The sequence below is a fragment of the Vidua macroura genome, chromosome 19 (genome assembly GCF_024509145.1).
Source record: "Vidua macroura isolate BioBank_ID:100142 chromosome 19, ASM2450914v1, whole genome shotgun sequence".
Lineage (NCBI taxonomy): Eukaryota > Metazoa > Chordata > Aves > Passeriformes > Viduidae > Vidua > Vidua macroura.
In genome coordinates, this window is record NC_071589.1 from 658,685 (window position 1) to 686,337 (window position 27,653).

At 56.8% G+C, this 27,653-nt stretch overlaps 3 protein-coding genes across 3 annotated transcripts; all 3 read right to left on the reverse strand.

Annotated features, from left to right (window-relative positions):
• Nucleotides 1–2,199: 2,199 nt before the first annotated feature.
• On the reverse strand, nt 2,200–6,894 carry TVP23C (trans-golgi network vesicle protein 23 homolog C). The gene is made up of 7 exons (XM_053994649.1): nt 6,827–6,894; nt 5,935–6,017; nt 5,604–5,748; nt 5,078–5,167; nt 4,373–4,504; nt 4,161–4,289; nt 2,200–3,474 (listed from the first exon to the last, which is right to left on the reverse strand). The coding sequence occupies exons 1-7, from the start codon at nt 6,827–6,829 to the stop codon at nt 3,442–3,444; spliced, it is 615 nt and encodes a 204-aa protein (XP_053850624.1). The 5' UTR covers nt 6,830–6,894; the 3' UTR covers nt 2,200–3,441.
• A 2,097-nt stretch (nt 6,895–8,991) lies between these two features.
• On the reverse strand, nt 8,992–18,253 carry LOC128816984 (F-box/WD repeat-containing protein 10-like). Its single transcript, XM_053995037.1, is given in 12 exon segments — nt 8,992–10,146; nt 11,048–11,256; nt 12,121–12,279; nt 13,082–13,224; nt 14,073–14,221; nt 14,683–14,804; nt 15,010–15,210; nt 15,592–15,704; nt 16,184–16,312; nt 17,218–17,345; nt 17,437–17,640; nt 18,182–18,253. Coding segments are annotated over 11 exon segments (2,286 nt in total). The 5' UTR covers nt 17,531–17,640; nt 18,182–18,253; the 3' UTR covers nt 8,992–9,307.
• A 1,099-nt stretch (nt 18,254–19,352) lies between these two features.
• On the reverse strand, nt 19,353–24,404 carry LOC128816748 (cytochrome P450 2C5-like). Its single transcript, XM_053994642.1, has 10 exons — nt 24,391–24,404; nt 23,905–24,094; nt 23,199–23,361; nt 22,722–22,871; nt 21,950–22,110; nt 21,623–21,799; nt 21,393–21,534; nt 20,812–20,999; nt 19,972–20,113; nt 19,353–19,826 (listed from the first exon to the last, which is right to left on the reverse strand). Exons 2-10 carry the CDS (start codon nt 24,082–24,084, stop codon nt 19,633–19,635), a joined length of 1,497 nt encoding a protein of 498 aa, XP_053850617.1. The 5' UTR covers nt 24,085–24,094; nt 24,391–24,404; the 3' UTR covers nt 19,353–19,632.
• Nucleotides 24,405–27,653: the final 3,249 nt, after the last annotated feature.

Sequence of the window (27,653 nt, forward strand, 5' to 3'; positions counted from 1 at the left end):
ACGGAGAGAACAGTCAGATGAAGAACCTCAGCGTGGCTTTGGCATACATTCTGGGAAATATTAAAGCTCTTGGAAATGTGCAGCAAAGGGGGATGGGCTGACCTGGCATGAACAGCCGCTAATCGGGTAATTTACAAATTAATAGTTGAGGGGAGGAAATCCATCAAAAGGATGGGAATAAAACAAAAGCATGGCAGCTTCTGTGCCCAGGGAAGGTGACCAGAGGGGCTCCCCAGGAACACACGGTTTCCATATGGAATTCATTGCCACCCGGGGGGTTTCCATGGCAGTAATTCCTGAGCCACTCCGGACCTGTCAGAGCTGGAGGTGCAGACACAGCCTGGGGCTCCTGTCCCAGCCGCAGGTGCCAGAGGGGCACCGCAGTTTTCCATCAGCAACTCCTCAGCAGCAGCAGCAGCACTCAGCAGGCTCAGAAAAGGAACTTTGATTTAGGGGACCTTTGGCATGGCCATTTCCATAGGAGCAGACTCAGCTGTTGGAAGCGGATTTCGTTTGTCTGGGCAATAATTAATTCAGCACCTGACACGACCTCGGGGGGCTGCAGCCTGGGCTCGCTTCCTGGGCTTTAAATCCTGTCTCCTCCTTCTCCTCTTGAAGAATCCCTCAGGAAAGCAGGATGCTTCCTTCCCAGGCTGCATGAGAGGCAAGGCCACCCATCCTCACCCCCTCTGGGTTTGCTGTGCCCACTGAACACCCCCAGGGTGCAGAGGGCAGCCAGAAGGGAGCTCCTGCAGGCTCCAAGTGCCCAGATCCGGCTGCCCGGCACCCTCACATCCTGGACAGCACCAGGGAGGGGAAGGGAATGGGGGAAACTGCCCAGGAAGGTCTTTGGGGTTACAAAGTCCCCATGCATCCCAGGAATGTGTTAAAGCACAGGGCATGGAAAGCACTGCCTCTAAATCCAGCACCTGCACAGGGGGAGGGAGGGGACAGGTCCCCAGTGCCACCAAACAGCGACAGCAGGGATTGGTGTGAGCACCCCGGGCAGCCAGAGCGCCCCAGGGCCTGTGCTAGCCCAGCTCCTCCCTTGGTGGCCCAACGAGGACCCCAAACAGGGCTCTGCCTGTGAAATGAGGATAATCCCAAGCCCAGCTTCCAGCTGTGCTTGCACCATCCCAGCCATCTTTCGCTACTTCAGAGCAAAATTATTATTATTATTATTATTATTATTATTATTATTATTATTACTACTACTCCTGGAGTATTTCTGCTCTCTAAACCCTCCCAGATCAGCCCCACCCAGGTCTGAGGTGGGGCCAGCATTACCCAGCTGATGCTCAAGAAGCTGGCTCAGTGTGGAGTGCTGGGCCTTGCAGAAAAAAGCACATTCAGAGAATTTCTCTGCTCTGAGGCAACGCCCACTTCCTGCTCCCCAGGAAATCCCAGCACACGGCGAGTGAAAATCAAACCAGACTCACACCCAACTGCAGCAGAGATAAGAAATTTGGTTCTGATCCATGACAGGAATGCAATAAACTGCCAGTTTCTCAGAAGCCAAAACCCTGACTGTTTGCCAAAAACTAAAAATAACCCAAAGAAGGCTCTATTTAAAGGCACCTAAAAAGAAATGCCTCTGTCCTTGGTTAAATAAACTGCAACTTCCAGAAAAGCCCTGTTTTCCAGGAGTCAGGGGGGAGCTCTGGCAGCAGGTGAATAAACATTGAGTCCAAACCTTTTAACACATTTTAGAAGCAGCAGCTCGTGGCTGGAGCTGTGCCAGCCCCTCGCCCAGCAGAGAACAGGGGCTGGCTGGGCTGGAGCAGGAAGGATTCCCACTCCTCCCTGCAGGACCTGCATGCCCCATGTGGCTGCTGAAGGGTCTTTACTTGGGGGTTTGACTGAACTTGGCCTCTTCACGTTGATTCCCTAGAAGTGACTGATCCCGTGGATGAAAATGGGCACTGAAGTTCCTCTGGTGTGGGACTGAGCAGGGTCTGGGCAGGGGGCACCTCTGAGTGCCCCCAAAAGGAGATGAGCCCTGGGGAGACAGCGACTTCAGCTGTGTGTGGTGACAGCTCCACAGCTGGGGCAGTGCTTGGAGCCCTGGCTGACAGAACTGTGCCAGAGCTGGAGGAGCAGCACTGTTCAAATGGACCATAAGCTCCTGCTAGAGGTGCCTGACAAGGACACAGGGCAGAAATTGAGCTGAGCCATGAACCACAGAAGGGATGTCTGGGCTGGTTAAACAAAGCAGCATTTTAATTTCAAGATTTTATAAACATGTATTTACAAAAGGAAGGTATCAATCCAGAGTTAAACAAATGTGCAGCTGCCAGTGCTGCAGAGCAGAGGGAGAGGAACCAGGGTAATGCAGCCCCACAATTCCCAGCACCCAGGAGACAAAAACAAACCACCATGTAAATTCTTCATTTACAATTCCTCACCCAGAACGTTCAGCACCTGCTGCTGTGGAAGCACAACTCCAGGGACAGAAGCCCAGAGAAGGAGCTGGCCCCTCTGCAGGGATGAGCCCAGAGCACACCACTGCCACCCCACACAGGGCTCACCCCAGCTCACACTCCTCGGGGAGCTCAGGGACAGGACAGAGCGTGGCACCCTGCCAGCCCCACCCCTGTGCCAGGGAACTCACATCCCCACACCCTCTGGCCTGAGGAACAGCCCCATGGCCCCACTGTCCCCTCCAGGACACCCCATGGCCTCAGTGTGGCAGGCCAGGCAGACGAGGGCTGCTCTCACAGCCCCTGCCTGGAACAGGGTTCCAGTTCCCTGGAAACTGCTTCTGCTCTTGCCACTCTCCCCAGACAGGCCCAGGCCTGCAGGGATTCCCAGAGATCCAGGGCTTTAGGATGTTCTCCAGGTCTGTGAACGCTTCAGAAAACCAGAGCCTGCTCACAGCTCACCCTCTGCAGCTGCTGTGAGACTTCAGGGATCTTCCCAGCAGCTCCATTTCCTTCAGACGCCCCTCACTGCAGCCTCTCAGAGCCATTCCAGTCACAGTGAGGGATGCAGGGACAAAACATCTCTCCCTGACCTGTAGCAGAAGCAGCAACAACCTCCAAGAGCAAAACGTGCCCACAACTGAAAGCACCCAGGCACCAGGTGCTGAAGGAGCAGGAGAGTCCCCAAGGCTCGGCTCGTACATGGCTTTTCTGAAGAATCTCCAGCAATTTTTTTTTTAACTCATCCAGTAGTTCTAAACCTCTATGAAACCCACTCAGGCTATCTTTTAATTTAAAGTTTAAGCAAATTAATTCTTGTTAATCAAACTAAAGAGAAGACTTAAACACAAACTGCTAGTGGAAAATGGAATATAAGTTGCCAGGAGTGTTAACCTCAAGTCTTGCACAATTTATTTACTTCTTTTGATTCACACCTTGTGTGCAGCTCCCAAATTGGTCAGAGCAACTTCTCTGTTGGTCACTGCTGGGAATGCAGCCCGGCTGGAGGCTCCCACCACACTCAGGATGCTGCTTGGTCCTCTGTAGCCATGGTCTGCAGGAGGCAAGGTCAAAGAGGGCAGGAGAACTCTGTGAGCCACTGCTGGGATTTGGGGGCAAAAGATTCATTTCTGCCAGAGCCTGAGACTGGCCTGGGCATCTGGGCAACCCCTGCCAGGGTACAAGAATTGAGGAGCAAACCAAGAAGGGGATGGGCCCAGCACAGAGTGCCAAGAAAGGTCATCAGTGCTTGAGCTTCTGATCACACTAATGGCAGTAATTCCAGCAAATATCTGGGCACCTGTGGCAGCCAAAACACCTCTGCCAGAGCCACCAATACAGCCACAAAAAGCAGCAGAGAAGTGGAACTGGGGGGGTCGCTCCTGCTGCAACATTTGCTCCCTTTCCTGGAAGGAGGAATCCCAGAGCTGGGGGAGAACAGGAGCTGCTGAAAGAGCTGGGTGGAGGTGGAACACAAAGGGCAGTGGCAGCCCTGTCAGCCAGGGGTGTTACTCCCAGCACACCAGTCACATTCCAGTCATTCCCACGGCTTTTACCCATGGCACCAGCCAATACCACTGCACGTGGGGCTGGGTGGCAGCAATTAGCACTGCTCTGAGCCTTAATTAACGGGGCTCAGGCTCCCAAGCAGCAGCGTGGGAAGGGTCCCACTGCACGGCTCAGAACACCAACAAGCCCCTCCTGTTTTTCCCAGGGACCCCGAAGCCCTGGAGGCCTCACCTGCCGCAGGAACTGCTTCCCCAGGTAGTTGGTTGCCATGCTGGTCAGGTTCTTCCTGCTGCCAACTTTACACCTGATGTAGCCATAGAGGTTGGCTCCCTGCAGCACCACGCCCATCACCACCACTGCCTGTGATGGGGAAGAAGCATCAGCAGCTGTCAGCTCCGGGCTCAGACAGGGCAGAGCCAGAGAGGAGCTCAGGGGGCACTCACCAACCACTTCACTTTGAAAGAGAAGAGAGCGCTGAAGGCAAAGATCACCCAGATCATAGGGCAGGTGATCAGGCCTAGCCAGAAAATCCGGGACTCTGCTTCAGAGGAGGTTTTACCCCCTTGTGCTGACACCTAGAAACAGAAAGGAAATGGCAGTGAGAGCAGGCTGCTCCATCCTACAGATCCCATGTCCTTAAAACCAGGGCAGAATCCCCACACTTCCTGGGATTTCCCTCCACACAACAGCACTGGCTGCTTCCAAGACTCATTTCCACATCACACAAAGACATCTCCGCAACAAAAAGTGTTTCCACTTCAGGGAATCTTTTCCATTTCCTCTCAGAATCACTGGAGGCAGCAGCATCATAACTCTTGGAATGCTTGGGGCTAGAAGGCTAAGTGTGGGAAAAATGACATTTCCTGCATGGTTCAGTTACAAAGCTTAAAAACAGCCAAAGGAGTCATTTCCTACCTCCAATAATCACAGACTTACATTACCTATATTAAGCCAGATCAATACATCATGAGGATTTTTTAATAACTCAACAATCAAAAAGCTCATCCAGCAGCCTGCACAAAACGAGGTCACAGATCTGAGGCTGCCAGTAAATGTTCCCTGTGCAATCTCCCCTCAGCAGCAGCAGCAGCAGTTATCAGGGGTTCATAGAGCAGACACGAGCACAAGGTTAGACCAAAATCTCTGACCTTCCTGGCTTCGAACACCCAGTGACTTCTGCCATCATCATCCACCTGGTTCCACCAGCGAAGGCCGACCATCAGCCGCCCTGTGACGTTCTGAAAGAGAGCAGAACCCGTGAGCCCTGGGTCTTCTGCCAAAGAAACCTTCTGCCACAGCTCAGGCCCGGGCTGCTGCTTTCCATCTGCCTCACATCTGGGAGAACAAGATCCACAGCAAGCCAGCAAGTCATTTTCCAGCACAAGGGGCAGGCTTGTGGTGGCTCTGAGCTTGTGGTGGCTCTGAGCTGGTAGCAAAGCCTCAAAAGGGAGTCTAATAAATGTTCTCCACTCGACTTTCAAAAGGAACCAAGTGCACAGAGGTGTCAGAGTTTATTTCATAACGCTCTGCAACCCACCACAGCACCTGAGGCTGTTTTGAGGTATCATTCTGTGGGAGAGGCACAAATAAATGACTTTTCTGGGACGTGAGTATCACTGGCAGTTATTTTTACGCAGCGAGGCAAAGATAACAAAAAGCACAAGGGGAACTCACCTTTACAGCCCAGAAGTCACAGGAGAGGAGGAGGATGATGGTCACCATGCAGGCAATGAAGCTGCTGGTTAAGAGCTCACAGAGCAGGTACACAACGATGGCACTGACCCGGAAGAATAAGTGGAAAAATGATGCCACTGGGTGCCTGGAATGAAGGACAACACGTCACAGCTCCTGCAGACAAGTGACATTGCCAAGGGGTCTCCCAGCAATGCACAGGGTCAGGGTCAGCACTGTAACATGAACCCAGTGTCCAGGAAATATGGGAAATAAGTGCTGGAAGCTGACACAAGGAAGAGACATTCCAGAAACTCCCTCTGTCACCACCAACCTTATTTTTGACTTTTTGGATCTCCTGGATACATCATCATCTGCATCGAAGAGAGACACATCTTCAATGTCATCACTGCTGTCCTGAGGTGGGGAGCAGAGACAGAGGGTTACAGGAGAAAAATGAAACCCTTTTCAACTTCAGCCTGGGACAGTGTTCCTCACCCAGAAAAATCACAGAGGCACCTCAGGAGCAGAATTAATTTGGGAAGCACGTGAAGATTTAACCACACACAAGCCTGCACTGTGATCTGAGAAGTGATCTTAGGGCTCGGTTTGGTGAGCTGCACCTGGGCCGAGCCCCCGAGCTGATCGCAAACGCCACTGCCCGCAGGTGTGCCAGGAGCACCTGGCCTGACACACAGCCTCCGACACGTCTTCCCTCTCCCCGCCCGAGGAACGCTCCAGGTGGGGCAGTATTTCTGTTCCTGCGCCGTCCAGGACAGCCACTGCCCGGGACTGCGGCCAGGAGGGAGAACTGCTCCGGGAGAAGCCGCTCTCCCGCAGCCCCTGCGTAAGCAGAGGCGCGGAGCGACCCCCAGAGCTGCCGGCGTCAAACAGCGCCGGGCACCGGCTCTGGGGCCCGGGGGCTGTTGCTACGGACGGGCCTGTGGCGGCCGAGAGCGCCTCCGAGCCCCGCAGCTCGCCCGGGGCCTGTGGGAAGGGGGTCCCGCTCCGGGTCCCGGCCCCGGTCCTACAATCCGTGCCCAGGCCCCTGCTCCGGCCCCGCTCCCGAGATCCCGGTCCTGTGACCCATGGCCAAGCCCCTGATCGCAGTCCGAGTCCGGATGCCGCTCCCGGTCCAACGTCCCGTGCCCAAGCCCCCGCTCCCGGTCCCGGTCCAGTGTCCCGTGTCCAAGCCCCCGCTCCCGGTCCCGCTCCCGGTCCCGTACCATGGTCGGAGCCGCCACTTCCGCCCCGCCGCGCGCGTCACGCCCGCGGACCAATCGCGGCGCGTCCCGCGGCCCCTCCCGGCCGCTCCGCCCGCCCGCGCGTGCGCGCTGGCCGGAGCCGGGCGCGAGACGTGGCCGGGGCGCGAGCCGCTCCCGCCAACGGCCCTGAGGGGAGCGGGGGGGCCGGGGGGGGCCGGGGAACCGGCAAAGCCTGAGGGGAACGGGGGATCCTGAGGGGATCCCGGGGAACCGGCACCGCCTGAGGGGAACGGGGGATCCTGAGGGGATCCCGGGGAACCGGCACCGCCTGAGGGGAACGGGGGATCCTGAGGGGATCCCGGGGAACCGGCAAAGCCTGAGGGGAACGGGGGATCCTGAGGGGATCCCGGGGAACCGGCACCGCCTGAGGGGAACGGGGGATCCTGAGGGGATCCCGGGGAACCGGCACCGCCTGAGGGGAACGGGGGATCCTGAGGGGATCCCGGGGAACCGGCACCGCCTGAGGGGAACGGGGGATCCTGAGGGGATCCCGGGGAACCGGCACCGCCTGAGGGGAACGGGGGATCCTGAGGGGATCCCGGGGAACCGGCACCGCCTGAGGGGAACGGGGGATCCTGAGGGGATCCCGGGGAACCGGCAAAGCCTGAGGGGAACGGGGGATCCTGAGGGGATCCCGGGGAACCGGCAAAGCCTGAGGGGATCCCGGGGAACCGGCACCGCCTGAGGGGAACGGGGGATCCTGGGGGGCTGTCACCTGAGCACCCACAGCGGCAGGGCGGTGCTGATTTATGGACTCCAAGCTGAACACAAGCCTGTGATCCTCCTCCCTTCGTCATGGCCAGAAAGGAATCAGCCTTTCCGTGATGTTTTTCCACCAGGCTTTCTTGAGAGGCGTTTTCCCCGCGGGTCGCGGCGCAGTTCCTTGGCCGCAGCAGGGTGCGCTCCCTCATTCCTTGGGAGAAGCTGCCATCCTGCGGCGGGCTGTGGCATCCCTCCATGCCTCCATGCCTCCATCCCTCCATGCCTCCATCCCTCCGTGCCTCCATCCCTCCATCCCTCCATCCCTCCATGCCTCCATGCCTCCATCCCTCCATCCCTCCATCCCTCCATCCCTCCATCCCTCCATGCCTCCATCCCTCCATCCCTCCATCCCTCCATGCCTCCATCCCTCCATGCCTCCATCCCTCCATCCCTCCATGCCTCCATCCCTCCATCCCTCCATCCCTCCATGCCTCCATGCCTCCATCCCTCCATCCCTCCATCCCTCCGTGCCTCCATCCCTCCATCCCTCCATGCCTCCATCCCTCCATGCCTCCATCGTGCCCGGCACAGCCCCTGTGCCTCGGCACAGCCACCAGCTGCCAGCCTCCCTGTGGTTTTTTTTTCACTGGCTTCATCCCAGGGTTTGCCAGTCGAAGATGGCATTGAATTAAACAAACCAACGCTAATCACAACCCCGCTGTGGGGAGAGTTTCAGAGACTTTCATTTCAAACCAGAACAGCTGCTGAAAGCCCCTTTCAGCATGAAAGACATGACCGTGGGCAGAACTGGCCTCTCTCAAACCTCTGATACAATAGATTTTTTGGTACGCCAGCCCAGACACTCAAAGCTAGATAAATAGCTTTTTTTCAAATATGAGCAAATCATCAATTTTTTGTCATCCTGTTAAGTTCTCAGCATTACTGGAAACCACAAAATCACAGAGTGGTTGGGGTTGGAAAAAACCTTAAAGACCATCCAGTTCCATCCCCCTGCCATGGACAGGAAACCTTCCACAATCAAGTACACGTAGATATTTATCCACAGAAATGGGGAAGGTGAACCCCTTACCCTATTTTGCATTTCACAGAAATGAAGTCTGAGCTGCCTTCCGCAGGTGCTGGGGCTGTTCCTCGCCAGGGCAGTTCCTTCCCTCAGCTCTGTGTCCAGCCTGGCCAGGCCCCTCTGGATGGCAGCACCTCACCCTGCCCATGGGCTGGGGCATTACTTAATGGTGAGGTTAAACAAAATCAGACCCAGGACCAACCCCCACTTACTGGCCTCCAAACAGACTTTTTGCCACTGTCCCATCAGCTTTCAGTCCACACATCTTCAGCTTCTACCCCCTAATCAACCCACAAAAGCTCTGATAAGACGTTTTTATTATTATTCTCACAGGGTTGAGCCCGTCCTGAGCTGTGCTGGTGACAGACAGTGCTGTGTTGATAATGACAGCAGGTTTAGGGAGTTAAATCCAGGAGAGAGCTCAGTCCACCCACTGCCTTGACAAATAGCTGAATATCCCAACAGTACTTCTTAGGAAAACGTACCGTGGGGAAGTGTTTTACACTTAAAACCACAGGGAGTATACTTAAATAAACTAAATATACTTAAATATATAGAAATGAATATATCTGTATTTTATACTTAAAGCCACGTGGCAGAGTCAGCTGGACACCAGAATCCCGGGTCGTGGCTGTTGGCTGGACTTGGGGATCACCTCAGATAAATGTCTTATGCCCAAGTTCTCGAGCAGGTGTTTTCCTCTCCCCAGTAAAAGAATGCACAGGTAGGCCTTTAATTTTCCTCAGCCAGGCTTTCCTTCTGGCTCTTTCTTAATCTTCTGTGGGCTTTGCCTGCTGTGCCTGGTGCTGAACTGCCACAGCTGCCTCACACACCTCCTGCTCTGCTGTCATGAGCCTGAACCCACTGTCCCTGCGGGGAGCGTAGGGACAGAATGGCTTTATTCTCCTGGGAGCTTCATTCCTCAGCTCTGCAGCCGTGCCAGGTGTTGGTTGGATCAGCTCTGAAGAAGCTGTGCAGAGATCGATGAGCTGATCCCCATCTTTGGGACCAGGAGTGTCTTTCCCATGGCCACTGGGCGTTTTCCTTTCTCCCAGTGAGCCACCACACTTGGGACGTACAACACAGGGAGCAGGGATGGAGGATTTCACAGTGGGGCTGTGCAAAGAGTTCTTCAGCCTGAGCCGCAGCATTTTGGTTTCAAAGGGTGTTGAGATTTTTGTCATGGTCAGAGAATGGCTGTGCAGCCTGGCGCGCTGGAGCTGGGCTGCCTGCTCCTCCTTGTGCTGCAGGGGCATTTTGGACACTGGCACCTCCCCAGGGTGCTGCTGCCGAGCTGCCCTGGCTTTTGCAGAGAGCAAACTGGGGCTGGGGCTCACTGCGCCTGGCTTGCAGAAGCTCTGCAGGGTACTGATTGTTAGGAGGAACTTGTCAGGGGACATTGGACAGCTTGGGTCTCTCTGGGGCAGCTCACACTCCAAAGTGGCCTCTGTCTCCTCAGGTGCACGGGAAGCAGGGTCCTGTTCAGCTTCGTCACCTGTAGCCAAAAATAAAAGCAACACATTTGGGGTTGAGAGGCTTTCCTACACACTGCAGAGTACAGAGTCAGAGAGTCACTGAATAAGCTGAGTTAGGAGGAAGCCACAAGGATCACCCAGCCCAGCCCCTGGCCCTGCCCAGACCCCCAACAATCCCCCCCGGGCATCCCTGGCTGTCCAAACTCTCCTGGAGCTCTGGCAGCCTCGGGGCCGGGACCATTCCCTGGGGAGCCTGGGCAGTGCCAGCAGCCTCTGGGGAAGAGCCTTTCCCTGATCTCCAGCCTGAGCCTCCCTGACACAGCTCCAGCTGTTCCCTGGGTCCTGTCTTTTACCAAGCAGAGCATCAGGTGGCATCTGCTGGCCTGGAAGCAGGAACCTTTGCCCAGCCCATCAGTTTATCTGCAATACTCAGTTTGTGGAGCTGGAGGATTTGTCATCACGCTGTATTGAATAGCTCTGACTAAAAACAAAATCACTGTGTTACAATTGAAAAGGTGCCTGTTTCTGTGCAGTTGGCTTTCCCAGAGATGGCAGATCCTGAATGTAGGTGTTCTCTCACTTTCTCGGGTGTTTGTAATGAATAATTCAAGCCCTGAATCAGCAGCGTGTTTCCAAGCCCACCAGCTGTGTGAATATGAATACTACTACTGATTTCTGTCTTACTCAGTTGGAAAATGACAGTGCCTGTCTTGAAAAATGTGTTGAAGTTACACCAAACCCTTGTAAAAAGGCAGAAAGGTTTCAGAGAAGCCTAGAAAATGACAGAACCATTGAAATGGAACAGCACATCTGCTCTTGACAACAGCAGAGAGGCTGAATATTGGCTGGGCTGGAGGCAGCGGCTGCTTGGTTTGTAAGTCAGTTTGGAAAAGCCAGAAAAGAAGAGGCTCAGTGTGATACTTTTGGGTCTTCCACAGCTCTTTTGTCCCTGGTGAGATCTCAGGGACTTGTCCCGAGCTCACTGCTGCTCTGCACTGGCGCCCTGGCGCTTCCCCTTCCGGGACCTCTTGTCCTTCTTCAGCTCCTCTCTGTCGGCAGGTAGGGAATAGTCCCACACCACATCCTCGAACTGGAGCAGCAGCAGTCTGCTGGGGGAGTTGGTCACCACCCTGGAGGAGGGAGGGAAGAGCCAGAAAAGCACAGGAATCACAGACATGGCAGGTCCTGCCTGAGGGGCTCCTGTGCAACACCAACCCCAGGGCCTCCAACAGATCCGAGATCCTCATCTCTCCTTGAAGGAGCAGCAGCAACTGACCCCATCAGTCACACACTGCACATTGTAACTTGTGCTCTGTGGGAGTCTCTGGTGCTCTTTTCATTCAGCTCCACAGCAGAATTAATGTAAAAATAATCAGGATGAAAATCAGCAGTGGACAGAGCTAGATCAGAGTAGTGGTAAACGATGGAAGTACCTAACTACAAAAACCATATTGTCAGGGACATCTAAGTGTGGACTGAGGGGCTGTGCTGGTCTGGTTGGGATGGCGTTCATTTCTTCATAGCTGCCACTTTATTGCTGTGTTTTAGAGTGTGGCCAGCCCAGCCCTGAAACCACTGCAGTGTTTTACCCATTGCTTCCACAGAAGCTGGGAGCTGCCTTTAGTTAGAGGTGCAAAAGTGAATTAACCTGGAGGGATTGCTCGTTATTGGCCTTTACAAAAAGGCTGTAGGTCAGGGAACAGGCAGAGACTGTCAGGTATTGGCTTGGTTCTCCAACCTCCTAAGAATTTCTGAATTCAGCTTTACATTTGGGTCTGTATCTTCAGCTGTAGAGAAACAGGAAATTGTACATTGCTGAAGAGACTAAGGAAATATTTTCAGCCATTGTGAACTAAACCAGATTATTGAAGCAGTTAATAAGTAGTGGAGCCCTTTAAAAGTTATTTGCGAGAAGGAAAAAGACAAAGTTCCTTAAATGTCAGTGTAATCTACTGAATTTGGGTCAGAGCGTCCTGGCAGCTGCTGTCACCCACCTGTTTCCTGCAGCATAGAGAGCAGACACGGGGTCCCTGCTGCTGGTGGGCTCCAACACTTTGAGGCAGGTGCCAGTCAGGAAGTTGAATATCCGAATGCATCCATCGGCACAGCCGCTGATGACTCTGAGGTACAGGAACTCCAGGGACAGGACTTCCCTGAAAACACACCAGGTGAGGCTGGCACTTCCGTGGTGCTTGCACAAGGGGAAATGGTCAGCGAGCTCTTTTGGCCTGCAGGAGAAGCAGAGCTCTGGCTGCAGCAGCAGCCTGCACTGAGGAGCTGATCAGGACATTGCAAAGGTCTGACAGAGATCTCTCAGATCACTCCACGTCCAAACCAACAGCCCAGTGGCTGAAGTCCACTGGAAGGTGTCTCTTCCTGTGGCAGGGGGTTGGAATGAGGTGATCTTTAGGGTCCCTTCCAACCCAAACCATTCTGTGATTCTGTGATTCCATGCTCCCCATAGCAACCATATGGTCGTGGCCATCTGCTGCATTTGAAATTTCAGTTTTACGTCCAGGAAAATGAATGAAAACCATAGGATTCTCCAGTTTTCACAGTTCTAGATACAATTTAAGTCTGAGAGGATGGCATAACACACAGTTGGTCAGCATGAAACTGGGCCACCTCTATTCCTGCCCAGGTGATGTGACACCCTGTGGCACACAGCAGGGGATCCTTGGAATATTGGACTGTGCTCTGTCTGTCTTTAGTCATCCCTGGTTGTGATAAAATGTTGTGGGTTTGCATTTCAGGTTGTTCCAGGTCTTAACTGAAAATGCTGCTTGTGACCATGTGGTGCCTGACAGAGCCTTTGAGATAGAGATTAGTGAAAGTGGGGATAATTTCAAATCCTCACACTGCTAATTAAGGCATTTTCTGGTCCTGTAAGGGACACTTTTTCTTTACAGATTCAGTCCATTATTGAATACAACTTGAAACACATCTGATTCCTACTTGGGATGGAAGAAAGCTATCAGGCATCTCCTAAATTTTCCCAACATGCTCCATCCCAGGGCATATCCATCACTGCTCCCTGTGACGAGGTGCCACTGGTCAAAGGACAAGCAGAGAACTGGGCCTTGGTGCCTCTCTAATGTCTGCAAAGTAAAAGAAGAAGGTGCAACACAATCAGTAATCTGAGTGTAAATCTGTCTGAGGTGTCCATGGCTTTCGGGACACCAGCCTGATATGGTTTTATAGAGTGTTATTGTACCAGTGCACCCCATGATAGCTGTGTCTGTTTTATAGTCACTGAAATGTTCTGGGCTTGGTGCTGCTGCTGAGTGCTGCTGGTGCCTGGCATGGAATAACATCCCTTTTCCATCTTTATTACCTGTGATAAAGAGATGTTACTCCACTGAGACCTTGGTGGTCTCTGGAATGTTGTCCCAGGAGGGAAGAGGGGGCTGCCCTGGCTGTGGGGGAAGGGCCTCAGCTGGAGCTGGGATATCTGGGCTATCTCTCCATTTCTCCTTAGATAAAGAGCTCCCCTCCTCTCCCAGGCAGGGGCTGACGCTGATCCTGGACCCCTACCAGGGAATTCACAGACTCAGTGCTCCCACAGCTGCCCAGCTGCTTCAGCTCCAGAAGCTGCTGCTGAGAGCAAGGTTCCTGTTTTGGGCTGACCCCGGAGCCCCCAGCCCCAGGCTGGCGAAGCTCTCCCATCATCTCCCAGGTTCAGAAGGTTTCTATGAGAGCAGAGATGAACAAGTCTGCAGAGAGGGAGCAGTGACGGGGGTGAAGCAAATCACAGCCTGCCTTAAAATCAGCAGCTGGTTGCAAGTTAGTTTTTAAATTATCTGCAGTTGCCTTGATTGGTTTAGACTGCTTTGGGGGTTGTATTTTCCTTTTTAGAAAGTCTTTGGCAAATGCAAAAAAACCCGTGATGAACTAGCAAGAATTTTGACCATTTAGCACAGAATTATCCACCCAAGATGAAACTCACCTTGATCAGAGCCCCTGTCTCAGCACTCCAGACCTTCACCAGCCCTCGGTGACCCCCACTGACCACGTGGGTCCCGTCCATCCTCACTGCCCACACAGGGCTGCTGTGCATCAGAGTCCTGAGACATTTCCCACTCTTCAGGCTCCACACTGCTGGGGCAACGAGGAGGAGATTTAAAAATGCATCTGCCCCAATGATGAGTTTTGGGAGTACAACATCCATTAAAAAATATGATTGGATTACAGTCACACCTTGTACCTGCAGCTCTGTGAGGAGCTGAGTGATGGTTTAAAAAGCATAATTGCACAGCAAACAATTTAAATGTGAACTCCAGAAAAAGCACATCTTTTTCACCTTTATTCTATAAGGAAACATCTGGCAAAGCTGAAAGTTGATACCACTTGCCCAAGAGTTGGGATGGCATTACAGCCACAAAGCCATTAATTCTGAATAAAAGCAGAAATAATGAGAATTTAGTCCCTGACACAATCAGAGACTGTGTGTGCACGTGTCCCCAGCTCTGACTCACAGCCTCCCTTCCACCCGCAGCCCCTGCCCGTTCTGCAGTGATTCCCTCTGGCTGGGAGCTCCCAGTGCTGCCCTCTCCCACCTTTCACCATGCCATCCCCAGCTCCCGACACAAAGTGCTCCTGGTGGGAATGCAGGCAGGTGATGCTCGCATAGTGACCCGTGAAGGTTCTCACACAGGCACCGCTGTGAATATTCCAGCACCTACAGGGAGGAGAACTTTAAGATTCCTTCCATGTGGCTCCATTATTATTCCCTATTTAATGTGCCCAGCTCCGCTCCCACACACCAGGAGCTGTTCCACTAAGGCGTCAGAGAAATTGCAGCGGTCAAGTCAGGCTCAGCATTAAGGTTTGACCCCGTCCTTCCCTTTCCCCTCATTCTGCCGGGGCTGGGTGTCCCAGCTCACCTGATGCTGAGCTCCAGGCTGCTGCAGCTGAGCAGGAGCCCTTTGTCCTCGCGGAGGCACAGAGCCCTGACGGGCCCGGCGTGGCCGTGCAGCAGCAGCGGCTCCTGCTTCCCTCCTGGCACACGGAGCAGCCTCAGCCTCCTGCTGGCAGCGGCCACCCAGTCCCCACCGCCGAAATGGGCTCTCCTGCTCCTGTCACACCTGGCAGAAGCAGTGCCTGGGCTGAGTTTAGCCAGGCCTGGCTCAGCATTTCCCTGCCTTTAACTGGGCACGGCGGGCAGCACTCCAGTGCTGAGTCCTTTGCAGGGCACCACCACAGTCCCTAAATCTGCACATCCCCCTTTGTATCAGCGTGGGCAGAGGGGCCAGGGCTCCTCCCAGCCCCATATCCCTTGGGATACATCATGGATCACCAACCCTTATTCCTTTAAAAACAGCTTATCTTGGTGTCTTTACTTGAAAAATGGAGATTTCTTAACACTGACACTGAGGGACCCTTCTCCAGCCATCCAGGAGGATCACAGGGAATGGAACAGCTTTCCTACAGCTGCTCTTGGCCCCACAGCCGAGCACTCTACTCACTGCTCCATGAGGACACAGGTCTTGTAGGGGCCACAGAAGACATTCCTCTCTTCCAGCTTGATCTTTTGAGTTTTCAGTTCCCGATAGGCTTCGTGCAGACTGAAATCCTCCGTCTGATGGCAAGAGAAATAAGGAAAAGTAACTCAGAGAGGCAGGAATGCAGCATTATTCCATGGTATTGAACCTATCAGCTCTAGGGATGAGCCTAGAGTAAGGAAAACCAGAGAGCAGCAAGACCCTGCTTAGTCCAGGGTTGTTCCCAGGCCGTGTTCTGTGGCATAAATGGAAGCCCTGAGAGCTGCACCCTTTCTTCTGAGGGAAGAAGGCCCCTGGCCCCAGGGCTGTGCCATGACTGGGGACACACAGGGACGAGGCAGAAGTTTGGGAATGCCTCCCAAACTCCCTCCCGTGTGGGAAGGTGCTGAGCAAGCCCTGGTCCCTGTGAACTGCTCATGATGGGGCAATCCAAAAGCAGGAGTGGGAAAGAACGAAGCAATTCCAAATTCACTGTGCTGTCTCCCACGAGCTGTCCTCTCTCCTCCCCAAACACTGACATGCAGCATCCACGGAAGGCAAACAGCCTCCAACAAACCTTCGATTTACGCCTCTTCTTCTGCTCCTTGTCCTTCACTTCAATGACCTCACCCTCATCATTTAACTGGGGAATTTGCACATCGACTCTTTTAGCATAGTTTGGCATGGTTTTTCTAGGACACAACTCCTGGAATAAACCAACAGAGGCAACAGTTACCGCAGAGCCCACGCTGGCAGGGCGTGCTGCTCATCCCTGCAAAGCTGAGCTGCACGCTCTGGCTTCTTGTTAAGACCTGGCTTACATTTAGCACTCTATCTACCTCAGGTTTAACTTATGGTGAAAAATATTTGCTTTTTACTATTTTTCCAAACTCTAGTCTTAACCTTTTAATGAGCAGCAAAATTTTGAGCTCATCTCATCTTTGGCAGGCACTCAGTTGATTCAGAATTCAAACTCACTGAGATGCAAGGTTCTCAAAACACCTCGGTCAACACTCAGGATTCATTTTTAGCCTGTGAAACCTTCCCTGAAGCCTCTTCTGGAGGCCAGCACAGAGCTGAGTTTCTGTGCTCCCTTCACAACCCAAAGCAGCAGAGGCTCCAGACTGTCTCTTGGAGGAGGCTCCTTCACACCCCGCTCTGTCTGTGGCAGGTCCTGCTGGCCAGGCCAGGCCTCTCCCAGGAGTTCTGCATTCCCGTGTTCCAACCACGGCCCCCAGCTCCTCACAAAGACACCTTGCATTTCCCTTGCCCTGTGTGGAGCGAGTGAAGCTCATTCCTGAGCTGCCTTGGGAGCTGCTGTAGCTCTGCCCAACCTCCACTGCCTCTGGAAATTTTCATTGTGACCAAAGTCTGCTTTCCTGAAGAATGTTTGGATCCATTTTTAGAGTCTCAGGCTCTCTAAAGGAGACTAAAGGCATCCTTGTGACAGTGTGAAATGTCAGCTGGCTTTGCTCTGCAGCTGGAGGTGGAAGGGCCATGGCAGAGCTGGGGGCAGCCTCTGGTACAGGAATTTCCATTTAACAGCCTGGGCAGCAGCAAACCCCCCTCTTTTTGAAGTGCATAATAATGGCAGGAGCCCAGGTGTCCCACCTGCAGCTGCAGGAGGTTCTTCTGTACTGCACTCCGACACTCCTTGTCCTCCCGGAGCCGCCGGACCAGGAATTCCCAGTGACCGCTGACAGCAGAACAGGCATCCAGGGATTTCTGATCCAAAAGCCCTGGGAAGTTAAAGGGGCGGGTTGGCTGATCCCCACTGGAAACCATTCCTTACCCTTAGGGGAAACCACTGGAAAATCAGAGCAGCTTTACCCAGGATGGCCATGGACAGCTGGAATGGCAGGACACGAGTAAAATCCTTGGGTTGGCTGATGTTGGAGCGTGACTGGAGAGACGCAGGAACCATGGTGGCATCTGCATCAGCTGAGGACAAAGGTGAGCTGTCCCCTGCCTCGGGACCCTCCTGGCCGGGCACTCAGTGGTTTGGGCCAAAAGCGCGTTCCAGTGCTTGGCCACCTGGAAAACAGGGAACTTCCAGTGCTGGAAGCGCTGGCCTTTGGTACCATGGACAGCACCGCTGCCAGCGCTGCCCTGGAAGAGCGAGCGGTCTTTGACTCCTCGCTCCGGCACTGCGCGGGTCGCAGGAGAGTGCTGGGAGCGCTCCTGGCCTGCAGGACAGCTCGCACCGGCGGGGGCTGCGGGACAGGGTGACACCTCTTCCCCCTCACCCCTGCCCTGAGGAGTGGCCAGGGCTCCTCCCTTACGGAAACAGCCGGGGATCAGAGGGCCGGGGGCCGCGCTGGGTGGGCTTGCTGGGGACGCAGTGCCGCAGTTTGCTCTGTGCTTTGCACCCTCCAGCTCCAGCTCCAGCAGTCACCAGCGGGGCCGGTGACAGCCCCAGGCTCCAAGGGGGCACAGCCGGGCCACTCGTGCCAAGGACATCGCAGGGATTTGCTGAGAGCAGGGGAAAGCCTCTGCCTTCAGCCGCTCGATTTCCAGCAGCACGAGTACGACTGGAGCTGTGACACTGCAGAAGGACAGGAGGGGAGCCGCTCACCTGCCCGGGGCTCCCCGCCACCGCCACCGCCACCGGCCCCGGCCCCGGCCCCGGCCCCGGCCCCGGCCCCGGCCCCGGCCCCGGCCCCGGCCCCGCCGCGACAGTTACCGTAACCAACCGCCGTAATGCTGCCAGGAGCCGCGCAGCCCGCGGGCACAGCCCCTCAGCAGGCGGCGCCGGGGACGTGCGGGGATGGGGGATGGCGAGGGATGGTGGGGTGCCAGGGGATGCCAGGGTGATGGGGGATGTCGGGGTGCCAGGGGATGCCAGGGTGATGGGGGATGTCGGGGTGCCAGGGGATGCCAGGGTGATGGGGGATGTCCGGGTGCCAGGGGATGCCAGGGTGATGGCAGGTGCCAGGGGATATTGGGGTGCCAGGGGGTGTCGGGGGATATTGCGGGATGTTGGGGGATGCCAGCGGCCCCCCCTGGGATGGGGACCCGCGGTCAGGGCAGGGCACCATGCCAGCCCCGAGCACAGCTGGGCTGGGCAGTGACACGAATGGGCATGGAAGGCCCCGGGAAGCAGAGCACGGGTGGCCTTTGGACACCGGTGTTTGGTTTTAGACACAGTTGTCACCCAGTTCACAGGCACTGTGCTGACCCAGGGCTTCAGAGACTGAGCAAGGCTTTGGTCACACACTTTTTTGGCAGGTGGCTCTGCCTGCCTGAGCTTCCCCAGATTAAAAAAAGAGCTGATTTAGTCATCTAAAAGTCACAAATGCCCTTAGAGTAAAGGCCGGTTTGTGCATCATTTGAGACAAGGCACCCCAGGATTAACCAGGTCCGGATCTCACCTCCCTCCAGCAGGGCTCAGCCACCTCCCCCAGGACAGAGTCCCTGCTGTCCCCCTCTCCGTGTTTGCAGGAACACTCCAGCAAGGTAACCCCACCAAAACCAGCTCTGAGAGCCCTGGAGAACCCCAATTTTCCCCGTACCCTGAAGTCCCAGGCTTCACAAGTGCCCAAGCCCCAGTGCTGACACAACACCCTCTGCAGCACCCTCACCCCCGGGCAGGGGGAACGGGAGCCTGGGAGCACATCCCACCCTGGCAGCTCCCCTCAGGACCCCCAGGATGGCTCCAGCAGCTGCACACGGAGCTGAGCTGGCTCCCGAGGGCAATTTCTGGAGTTGAATATTGAAGTGAAGGACTCAGAGAAGCACAGTCCAGCAATGAGATAGCAAGTGTGTGTTTTGGAAGGTGAGAGAATTGGAATCAGGCTGGGGATGGAGAAGCAGTGGCACCTTCCTCGTGTTCCTGGGATGGGGAGGGCTGGGAGCAGGCTGCTCATGGAGTTGGTGGCACACGTGCCCGACAGTTCTCAGAGGAGAAGCTCCCAGCCCGAAGTGTCCCTCCTGTGGTGGCTGTGGCTGTGCCCTCGTGGCCACAGGGCTTGCTCTGGGGCAGGGGTGGAGCACCTGGAGAGCCTTTCCTTGTCCCACTCTCCCAGCTTAGGAGGACACCGGGCGTGGGAGAGCGAAGAACTTGCCCGGGATCGCCCTCCTCTCAATCTCGAGCCACAGGGAGAACAAATCCAGCTCCCTGTGCTCCGTGGCCAGCTGGAAGGTGAAGCTCTGCAGCAGCGTGGTGATGAACAGGAAGAGCTCGATGCGGGCCAGCGCCTCCCCCGGGCACATCCGCTTCCCTGGGCACGAGAGAGGGGTGACCCCGGTGGGGAACGAGGGGACAGAGGGTGGCAGGCAGCCCATGGAGGGGGTGGCACTGTGGTGCCACTGGGTGTCTGTGCTGGCACTCCTGGGCACGGAGCTGGCAGGGCGGGGAGCACTGACCTGCCGAGAATGCCATGAAGGCCTCGCGCTTCCTGAACTCGCCCTTCTCATCCAGGAAGTGTGCGGGGTCCACGCTTTCGGGGTTCTCCCACTGGGTTGGATCCGAATGCACAGAGGAAAGTACTGGAATAACAGGAGTGCCCTGTGGGAGAGGAATGGGGCAGGGATGTGAGGAGGGACATCAGTGCCACGCCACGGGCTCTGCTGCGGTGGATTGGTTGGGGGGAGCATCCAGGGGACACGGGGGAGGCTGGGTGTGCACCCCAATACCCAAGCAGGTTCCCATGGGGAGGCAGCCTGGATTGGTAGCTCTGTGCCACTGGGACAAATGACATGGGGCTCTGGTGTCCCCATGGTCCTGCCAGTCTCTGTGCAGCTCATGGGACACAAATTCCCGAGTTATTCCCACGGATTCCTGTCAAAGCCCCTCTCACTGCCCCAAATCCAAAGGCAGGAGATGTTCCCTCGGGGTGGGTTTGGCACACAGTGCTCGTGGTCAAAGCAGGAGGGGTGGCTGTCCCCGGATCTGCTGAGGGGTGGGGGGGTCTGGCCTGGCCCCACCCCAGGCCGGGCTCCTGCCCCAGCCCCGCAGCCCTGCACGGCTCCATGGGGGAAGAGCTGTTTTCCAGGATAGGCGAGGAAGGAACACGGGCTGTGGGGCAGGACGGGCAGACACTCACGTGCCTCTACTCCCCTCTGAAGGGTCATTGCTACCGAGGATTGGGAAAGACCCGAGAGCTTCAGATGTGTGCAAACAGTTCAGGGACACAGGCAAATGGCCCTGAAGCCCCGCTGGCAGCTCTCCCTTGGTGGCAGAGGCTCCGGGGCCACCCTGAGTACCTTGGGGATGGTGTAGCCCCTGAACAGGACGTCCTGCGTCGTCATGCGCGGGAAGTTCTCGATGCGGGACTTGTGGAAGCGCTGCAGCTCGTGGATCACGGCGTTGGTGTAGGGCATCCGCAGCTTGTCCTCCGTGCTGGGGGCACGGCCGGGGCCCACCACGGCATCGATCTCCTGCTGGACCTTGGCTGGGGACAGCAGGGGGCTGGGTGCCTGCTGTGCAACCTCCCCAGAGTTTCTTACTGGCCTCCACGGGCACTGATCCTAAACCCGGGGGTGGGCTAGAGGGGGAGCAACCTGCCCTAATCCCTTGTAAAGCCCAGAACCAGTCTCTGCCCTCATCCCTCCTGCATCAGGCAAGCTCAGAGCATCTCCCACCGGCCAGTCCACACGGGCAGGGATGGAGCACAGGGAGAGCACCTGGATCCCCCTGGCCTGTGGGAGCCTGTGGCTAACAGCTCCCACCCTCGGGTGACCGCACAGGATGATTTGGGTCTGCCCCCAGACGGGACCTCCAGGGCTGGGACCCTGTGCCCCGAGAGCACCCCAGGCACAGGAGCAGCTGTGTTTTGCTGCCGTACCTTGGATGTGGGGGTGCTTTGCCAGCATCAGCAGGAAGAACACCAGGGTGTTGCTGGTTGTCACCGTCCCGGCGCCGAAGATGTTGAACACTGACATGATCAGGTCTTCGTGGCTGTACATGGTCTCTGGGCTGCCCTTCTCCTGCAAGAGGGTGTGGTGGGGAGGGACTCAGGGTTGTCTGGGCGATACTCCAGGCTGCAGCCAGGCTGGAGGGCAGCCCCCCCTCTACCTTCTCTGCTCTTATCAGAAAGCAGTCAATGTAGTCCCGGGGGCAGCTGGAGTCCAGAGTCAGCTGGTGGAACTGCACCTTCTCCTGGATGTGGGCCTTCAGCTTCTGGCAGTCGGCCAGGACCTTCTTGTGCGGCCCCGGGAGCCGGTCCATGATGCTGGGAAAGGTGTTGTACACCTGCGGGCACAGGGGGCACGGCAGGGCTCAGCGTCCTGGGCAGAGCCTCCCCGCCCCTCCCTCGAAGCCACGCTGTCCCCCCAGAGGCAGGGAGCATCCTGAGCCGCCGAGGGCAGCAGGCAGAGGGTGCTGAGCACGCCAGGCTCCCACCTTGGCCACGGGGGACAGGAAGAAGCTGATGTAGTTCCCGATGGCGTTGAGCAGCTCCAGGAAAGCCGCGTCGCTGTAGCTGTAGCGGCTCCCGAAGACCACGGAGCAGATCACGTTGGACACCGCGTGTCTGAACACGGTCATCGGCTCAAAGGCATTGCCTGCGGCCACAAGAGGTGAGAAAAGCACCAAAAAGTCGCCAGTTATTTATCTGCTTCACGACAGAAAACACCCCTTCCCCCCCACTCCGAGCCCCTGATTTTGGACCCTGGCTGATCTGCAGGGCCTGGCAGCCACAGCAAAGAGCCCTCCTGAGCTGGGGGCTCCTCACCCACCTCCCTGCCCTAAACCCCTCCCACAGCTTGGACTGAGGGAAGCACAGGCGTCTGCAGGAAGCCCCAGAAGATGTCTTGGCAGGAGCTGGGTACTGCTGGAGAGGAGGAAATCACCCTGATAAGCCCGGGTCATCGGGGCAGTGTCCTAGCTGGGCCCACACAGTTCTGTTCCCTATTCCTGTTCTTCCTGCAGGGAATGCTCCTCGGTTGTGGCCATCCCTGCACCAGTTCAGAGCAGGATGTCCCTCCTGGCCCTTCAGCCATGCCTGTAGCACATTCCTGCAGCTCCTGGGTGGGGTGGGGCTGGATCTCAGCCCTTCCCTGCAGGGATCACCCACACCCAGCTCTGCAAACAGCTCCGGGGCCACACATGTCCCATGGGGCTCTCGTGTGTCCTCTGCCTGCCACAAGGCCAGCAAGGACAGGAGCCGTGTCACCTTTGAGCTTTGCCAGCAGCTCCACCAGGTGCTGAGCCTCCTGCTGCACCTTCTGGGACATGGAGTTCTTCCCCATCCCGAAGTCCCTCAAGGTGCTGAGTGTGAACCTCCGCAGCTCCCGCCACTTCTTCTCATTGTTGGAGACAAATCCTGGAGGGACACAGAGGAGATCAGCCCCTGCCCTCCCTGCTGTCCCCAGGAGTGGGAACCCTGCTCTGAGCCAGGCTGAGGAGCAACAGAGCAATAAGCCAGGTGTGCACAGTGTCCACAAAAGGATGAGGAGCTCTACAGCGACTCGGACCAAAGCTGGAGCTGCCTAACTGGAATTAATGCTGTCCTTGCCCTTGTCACAGGACTTGAAGGGTCTTGCAGAGCAGGAAATGGGTGTTGGAGGTCTTGGGTGCTGAGCCCTTCCCTAGACTAGGGATGTGGCCATCTGCTCACCCACATGGATCCAGGAGAGGTCCAGGCACTCACCATAGTCTTTGGAGAGCTGCATCAGGAGGGGGATGTGGGGTCTGCCCCCAAACTCCTCGGAGTGTCCCACCAGGGCATCCTTCACTGCCTTGTACCCACAGAGCACCACCACTGGCTTCAGCCCCAGCCACACGGTGAAGATGGGGCCGTAGGTGCTGCTGAGCTGGGAGGATGGGGAGCTCTGTGAGCAGGGTCCCACACCAGTTCATTCACTTCATTTCAAACTGGGACGTGAGCCCACAGCACTGGTGAATGCCCAGCAGGGAGGGGAAGTGCCTCCCTCAAAGCTGTGACCTCATCCCACTCCCAGCCCTGTCCCCGTCCCTGTCCCCGTCCCTGTCCCTGTCCCTGTCCCTGTCCCTGTCCCTGTCCCTGTGGGTTCTATCCCAGTGCCACTTTGGGGGTTCAAAGCATCGTCTCCAGGAGCAGCTCTGGACAGCAGCAGCACTGCAGCCCTTGAGGGGCATTGTCACCTCGTGGGTGCCCTACAGGAGAAAGGCTTCAGTAACAGGGCTGATTCTGCTCCCAGCAGAAGGGATTCAGGCAATTCTGGTAGAGCAAGAGATGAGGGAGGGAAGAAGAGAAAAGAAAGGTAGGAAGAGTCACCCATAGGATTCCCCTTTTGTTTGGGCACGGGGCTTTCCCGCTGTCTGTCCTGCTGTCCCGTGAATGGGTCTGGCACGGCCACTTGTCCCTTGTCCCTTACCTTCTCGTAGTGCCTGTAGAGGGGCAGGACATCCTTCTGCCACAGGTTGCCCAGGATGGGCCACGGGGCTGGGCCAGGAGGCAGCTGGCTCCTCTTCTTGTCACTCCTCCAGGCCAGGAGCCACAGGATGGAGAGGAGGAGGAGGAAGGTGACGAGCAGCCCGGCCGAGCCAGCGTCCATCCTCCCCGTGCTGCCGAGCAGGAAAGAAACGAAGGAGGAAACTGAGGGAGGAAACTGAGCAGAGAGCAGAGCGGAGCCCAGAGCTGCTGTGTGTGCCCTTCCCTGCTCGGTGCAGGCACAGCCCTTCTCGAGCACGAGGGGCTCCGGGATGCTCAGGGACCCAGAGCTTTGTCCCGGCCGGGCCACGCCTGTCCCCGCTGGGCTGTGACAGAGGTCTCAGAGCCGTCCTGGCACTGGGAGCTCTGTGAGACCCCGCGGGAGCACTGGGGAGGTGGTGACTGTCCCCTGCCCACGCTGCTGAGTCACCTTTGCTCGGTGCTCCCTCGTGGTGGCACACGGCAGAAGATGTCACTGTCACTGTCCTGGCCAAGCTTTTCATGTCCCCTCAGTCACTGCCCTGTTGGTCACTGCCTTGCTCAGCAGGGCAATGACCCAGGAGGGTGTGTTCTGGTAAAGAGAGGCAGCTTGCAATGGGGCACTGTGCCTGGCCACACACCTGTGGGGTGACGATGCTCCACCAGAGTCCTTTCTGATGGAAAATAGATCAGAAAATAGAAAAACCACCTTTTTTTCTGATATCTTTCGGGGTTCCTCTTGGGCTTTGGAGGAACATCAGCCCAAGGTGTTGTGGTTGTTGGAGGTGTGGGTTAACTCCTCCCTGGGCTCCTCCAATGTGCATCTTGCTCTGAGCACCTGCACATCTGGCTGCACACAAGGACATCTGGCACAGGCACAGTCACCCCACCTCTGGGTGGGGGTGAGCAGGCACAGTCACCCCACAGGCAAAGTCACCCCACCTCTGGGTGGGGGTGAGCAGGCACAGTCACCCCACAGGCAAAGTCACCCCACCTCTAGGCTGAGCAAGCTGGGCACAGGCCAGCTCCCAGGAAAGGATGGGATTCCTCCTGCAGGAGAAGGGGGAGGAGGTTCGGGTCCATGCTGGTCCCTGCAGAGGAAGGAGCCCCTCAGCAGAGGGAATTCAGTGGTGCTGGCAGAGAGGAGCCTGACCCGCTCCACTGCCCTGGGGCAGAGAATCTCTCGGAGCAGCCACGGGATGAGGCTCCCCCAGGCTTTGGGGAGCTCCCAGCCTCCCTGCCCTTCTCCTCACACCCTTCCCATCCAAACCATTTTCCAGCTGTTTTCCAGATCCCAGCTTGGGCATGGAGCAAAGCTATGGCCACGGCTTTGCCTGCTCAGCCTTGCTTCAGCTCGGCTCAGCAGTGACACTGACACTGAGGCAAGGGATGTTCTCCTAATGCCGCTTTCCCACCGGGATCCCGAACCCTCCGAGGTGCTCTGCTCCCCCAGGGCTGCATCCCTGTGGAATGGAGGATGTGCAAACACCTCTGCAGCACTTTCCAGGCTGTGCCCTCTCCCTTCTGCCCGCCAGGCCGAGGCAGCCCCGGCAGCCACTCGCCATGAGGCCCAGACTGAGCTAATGACTGAGCCGGGAGTATTTTTGGTTGCTCTCAATAATGCAGCAGCAGCGGCTGAGCGGAGCCTGGCTGTAATTACAGGGCCAGTGTCATTTGTCATCGCTGTCGCCCTGCTGGCTGTGAGGGGCTCTGCGGCAGGTGATGAACGCCCCTGTCACAAGTCCCAGCTCTGGTGACAGCCCTGGGCACTGAGCAGGGCTGCGGGCTTTGGTACCTGCGGGTCCAGCCCTGCCCCCTCTGGGGGCTCGGCACAGCAGCGCCGGGCCCTTCCTTCCTCCATCTCCACGGCCCAGCTAAACCAGGCAGACAGCCTGGCCAGGCTTTCCCAGGCGTGCTCATCCCACGAGCAGCACGAGGCTTTCCCCAGCTCCAGCGCATTTCCCCTGGTTCATGAAACATCTCAGAGGTCTCCGGGAGCCCTGTGAGACACCAGGGGTGGTGTGAGGCAGCCAGGTGGTTCTGTGTCCGCTCTTCCCAGGCAGGAAGATGTAATTCAAGAGGAAGATGAAGCAATCCTCACTTTCCCCCAATAAATATCATCAAACACCTGCTCCTGGTTTTAATTGTAATGGAGCAGCAGCAGCAGGTGGTCTGTACAGGGGTGGCACAGCACAGCAGAGCACAATCCTGGCACTGGGAACAGGCGTGGGAAGGGTAATGGTTAATCAGGACAGCCAGCCTTCATTTGGATCCTTCCGTGGCTGGAAACGCGAGAGCCAGACGCTCTGCCCGCTAATCAGAGTCTGCACAGAAGGCAGAGGAACTGCTCAGTGCCTGCGGGATCCGTCCCGCTCCAGAGCCCTGCGCGTCAAAGGCAGGATTCCCGAGGGCACGGACCGCGGTGCGCGGCCAGCGGGGTCCCAGGGAAGCGTTAACTCTTGGGAATGCGCCGCTGGAGCGGGTCCTGCCCGCGGGCACAGCCCCTCTCCCCCCGTGCGGAAATCCAGCCCAGCGCCGGGAATATCTCCAGCGCCGCGCCCGGGATGACAAATAATGAAGATATAATTAAACTTTCCGATAGCATTTTAATTTCCGATCCCCCCCTCCTTCCCCTGCTGCCCATCCGAGGGGTGACGGGTGTGAGGCGTGAAGGGTGGCTCTGGGAGGTTTGCAGCTGCACCAGGCACTGCCCATAGAGCCTGCAGTAATTAATTGCTTAATTAGCCGGCATTCACTCATTTATCCCTCCGGTAATTCCCTGGAGAGCGAGGTTGGCTGCAGCAGGGGGCTTGTGGTGGGTCTGGATCATGAGTGCAATTCCAGGAAAGGAGCCTGCAGCTCTCCCTGAGCCCTATTCCTAAACCATGTTTGGAGAGGGCAAATCTTGCCCTGTGCTCACGGAAAATGAGCTGAGCCTTGCCACGCTCCCTTTTCCTCGGTGGTGAGATGGATCTCAGCAGGATGTCAGGGAGCTGTTGGGAAAATCACCCGAAGGACGTGGAATACAGAGGATTCCTTAGAACAGCTGCACTGCCCTGAAACCTTCCCGTCCTGGGGTTCACCTTCCTGCAATAATTACAGAGAGGAGAAAAAAATCCCCCCCTTTCTCCTCTGCTGCCTGGCAAACACCCCAGGCCCTTACCCGGGACACGGGGCTCCTTTGCTCCCCGTGTGTGTATTTATCACGTCCATAAACCTTATTAAAATGCGTTCATTCAATGCGAGGGGAAATCAGCACTCCACGCAGCGGAGGGTGATGCTCACGCCCTCCCCAGCAGCTCCGGGAGAGCGGCACCCGCGGCGGGAGCCGGGCTGGTGCCCTGGCACCGGCACCGCGTCCCCGCCGCTGGCACCGGGAGCTCCTCCTGGGGCTCCCCGGCGGGAGGTGCCAACGCCTTCCTCCGCATTTCCGTGCCTGGTACCAGCTCTGGGGGCTGGGCCCGGAGCCCCCGGAGGGCAGGCTGGGGCTCGCTGGGCCCTGTGCGTCCCTACAAACGACCCGCAGGCTCTGGCCGCCTCTGCCCCTCCTCCTCACGGGCCAGGTCCGCTCTCCCGGGGCATTGAACCCTGCGCTCCGTGCGGCAGGCGGGGATCCCTGCGGGCCACAGCCCCGAGCACAGCGCCAGCCCCGTCCCGGCCAGGCGGGGCAGCTCCGGTGCCATATGTTGTCACCCGGTGGCCCGGGCACCGCCG

What these genes read in the sequence shown, in the direction of transcription:
- LOC128816748 (XM_053994642.1), bottom strand. Translation starts at nt 24,084, where the DNA reads ATGGACGCTGGCTCGGCCGGGCTGCTCGTCACCTTCCTCCTCCTCCTC. An exon ending in AAAGCACCCCCACATCCAAG is followed by an intron (nt 21,000 to 21,392) that starts GTACGGCAGCAA and finishes TGCTGTCCCCAG; the next exon opens with CCAAGGTCCAGCAGGAGATC. An exon ending in GGGGCTACACCATCCCCAAG is followed by an intron (nt 20,114 to 20,811) that starts GTACTCAGGGTG and finishes CCTCTCCCACAG; the next exon opens with GGCACTCCTGTTATTCCAGT.
- TVP23C (XM_053994649.1), bottom strand. An exon ending in GGGTGTTCGAAGCCAGGAAG is followed by an intron (nt 4,505 to 5,077) that starts GTCAGAGATTTT and finishes TTCTGTTTCTAG; the next exon opens with GTGTCAGCACAAGGGGGTAA. An exon ending in CTTTCAAAGTGAAGTGGTTG is followed by an intron (nt 4,290 to 4,372) that starts GTGAGTGCCCCC and finishes TCCCCATCACAG; the next exon opens with GCAGTGGTGGTGATGGGCGT.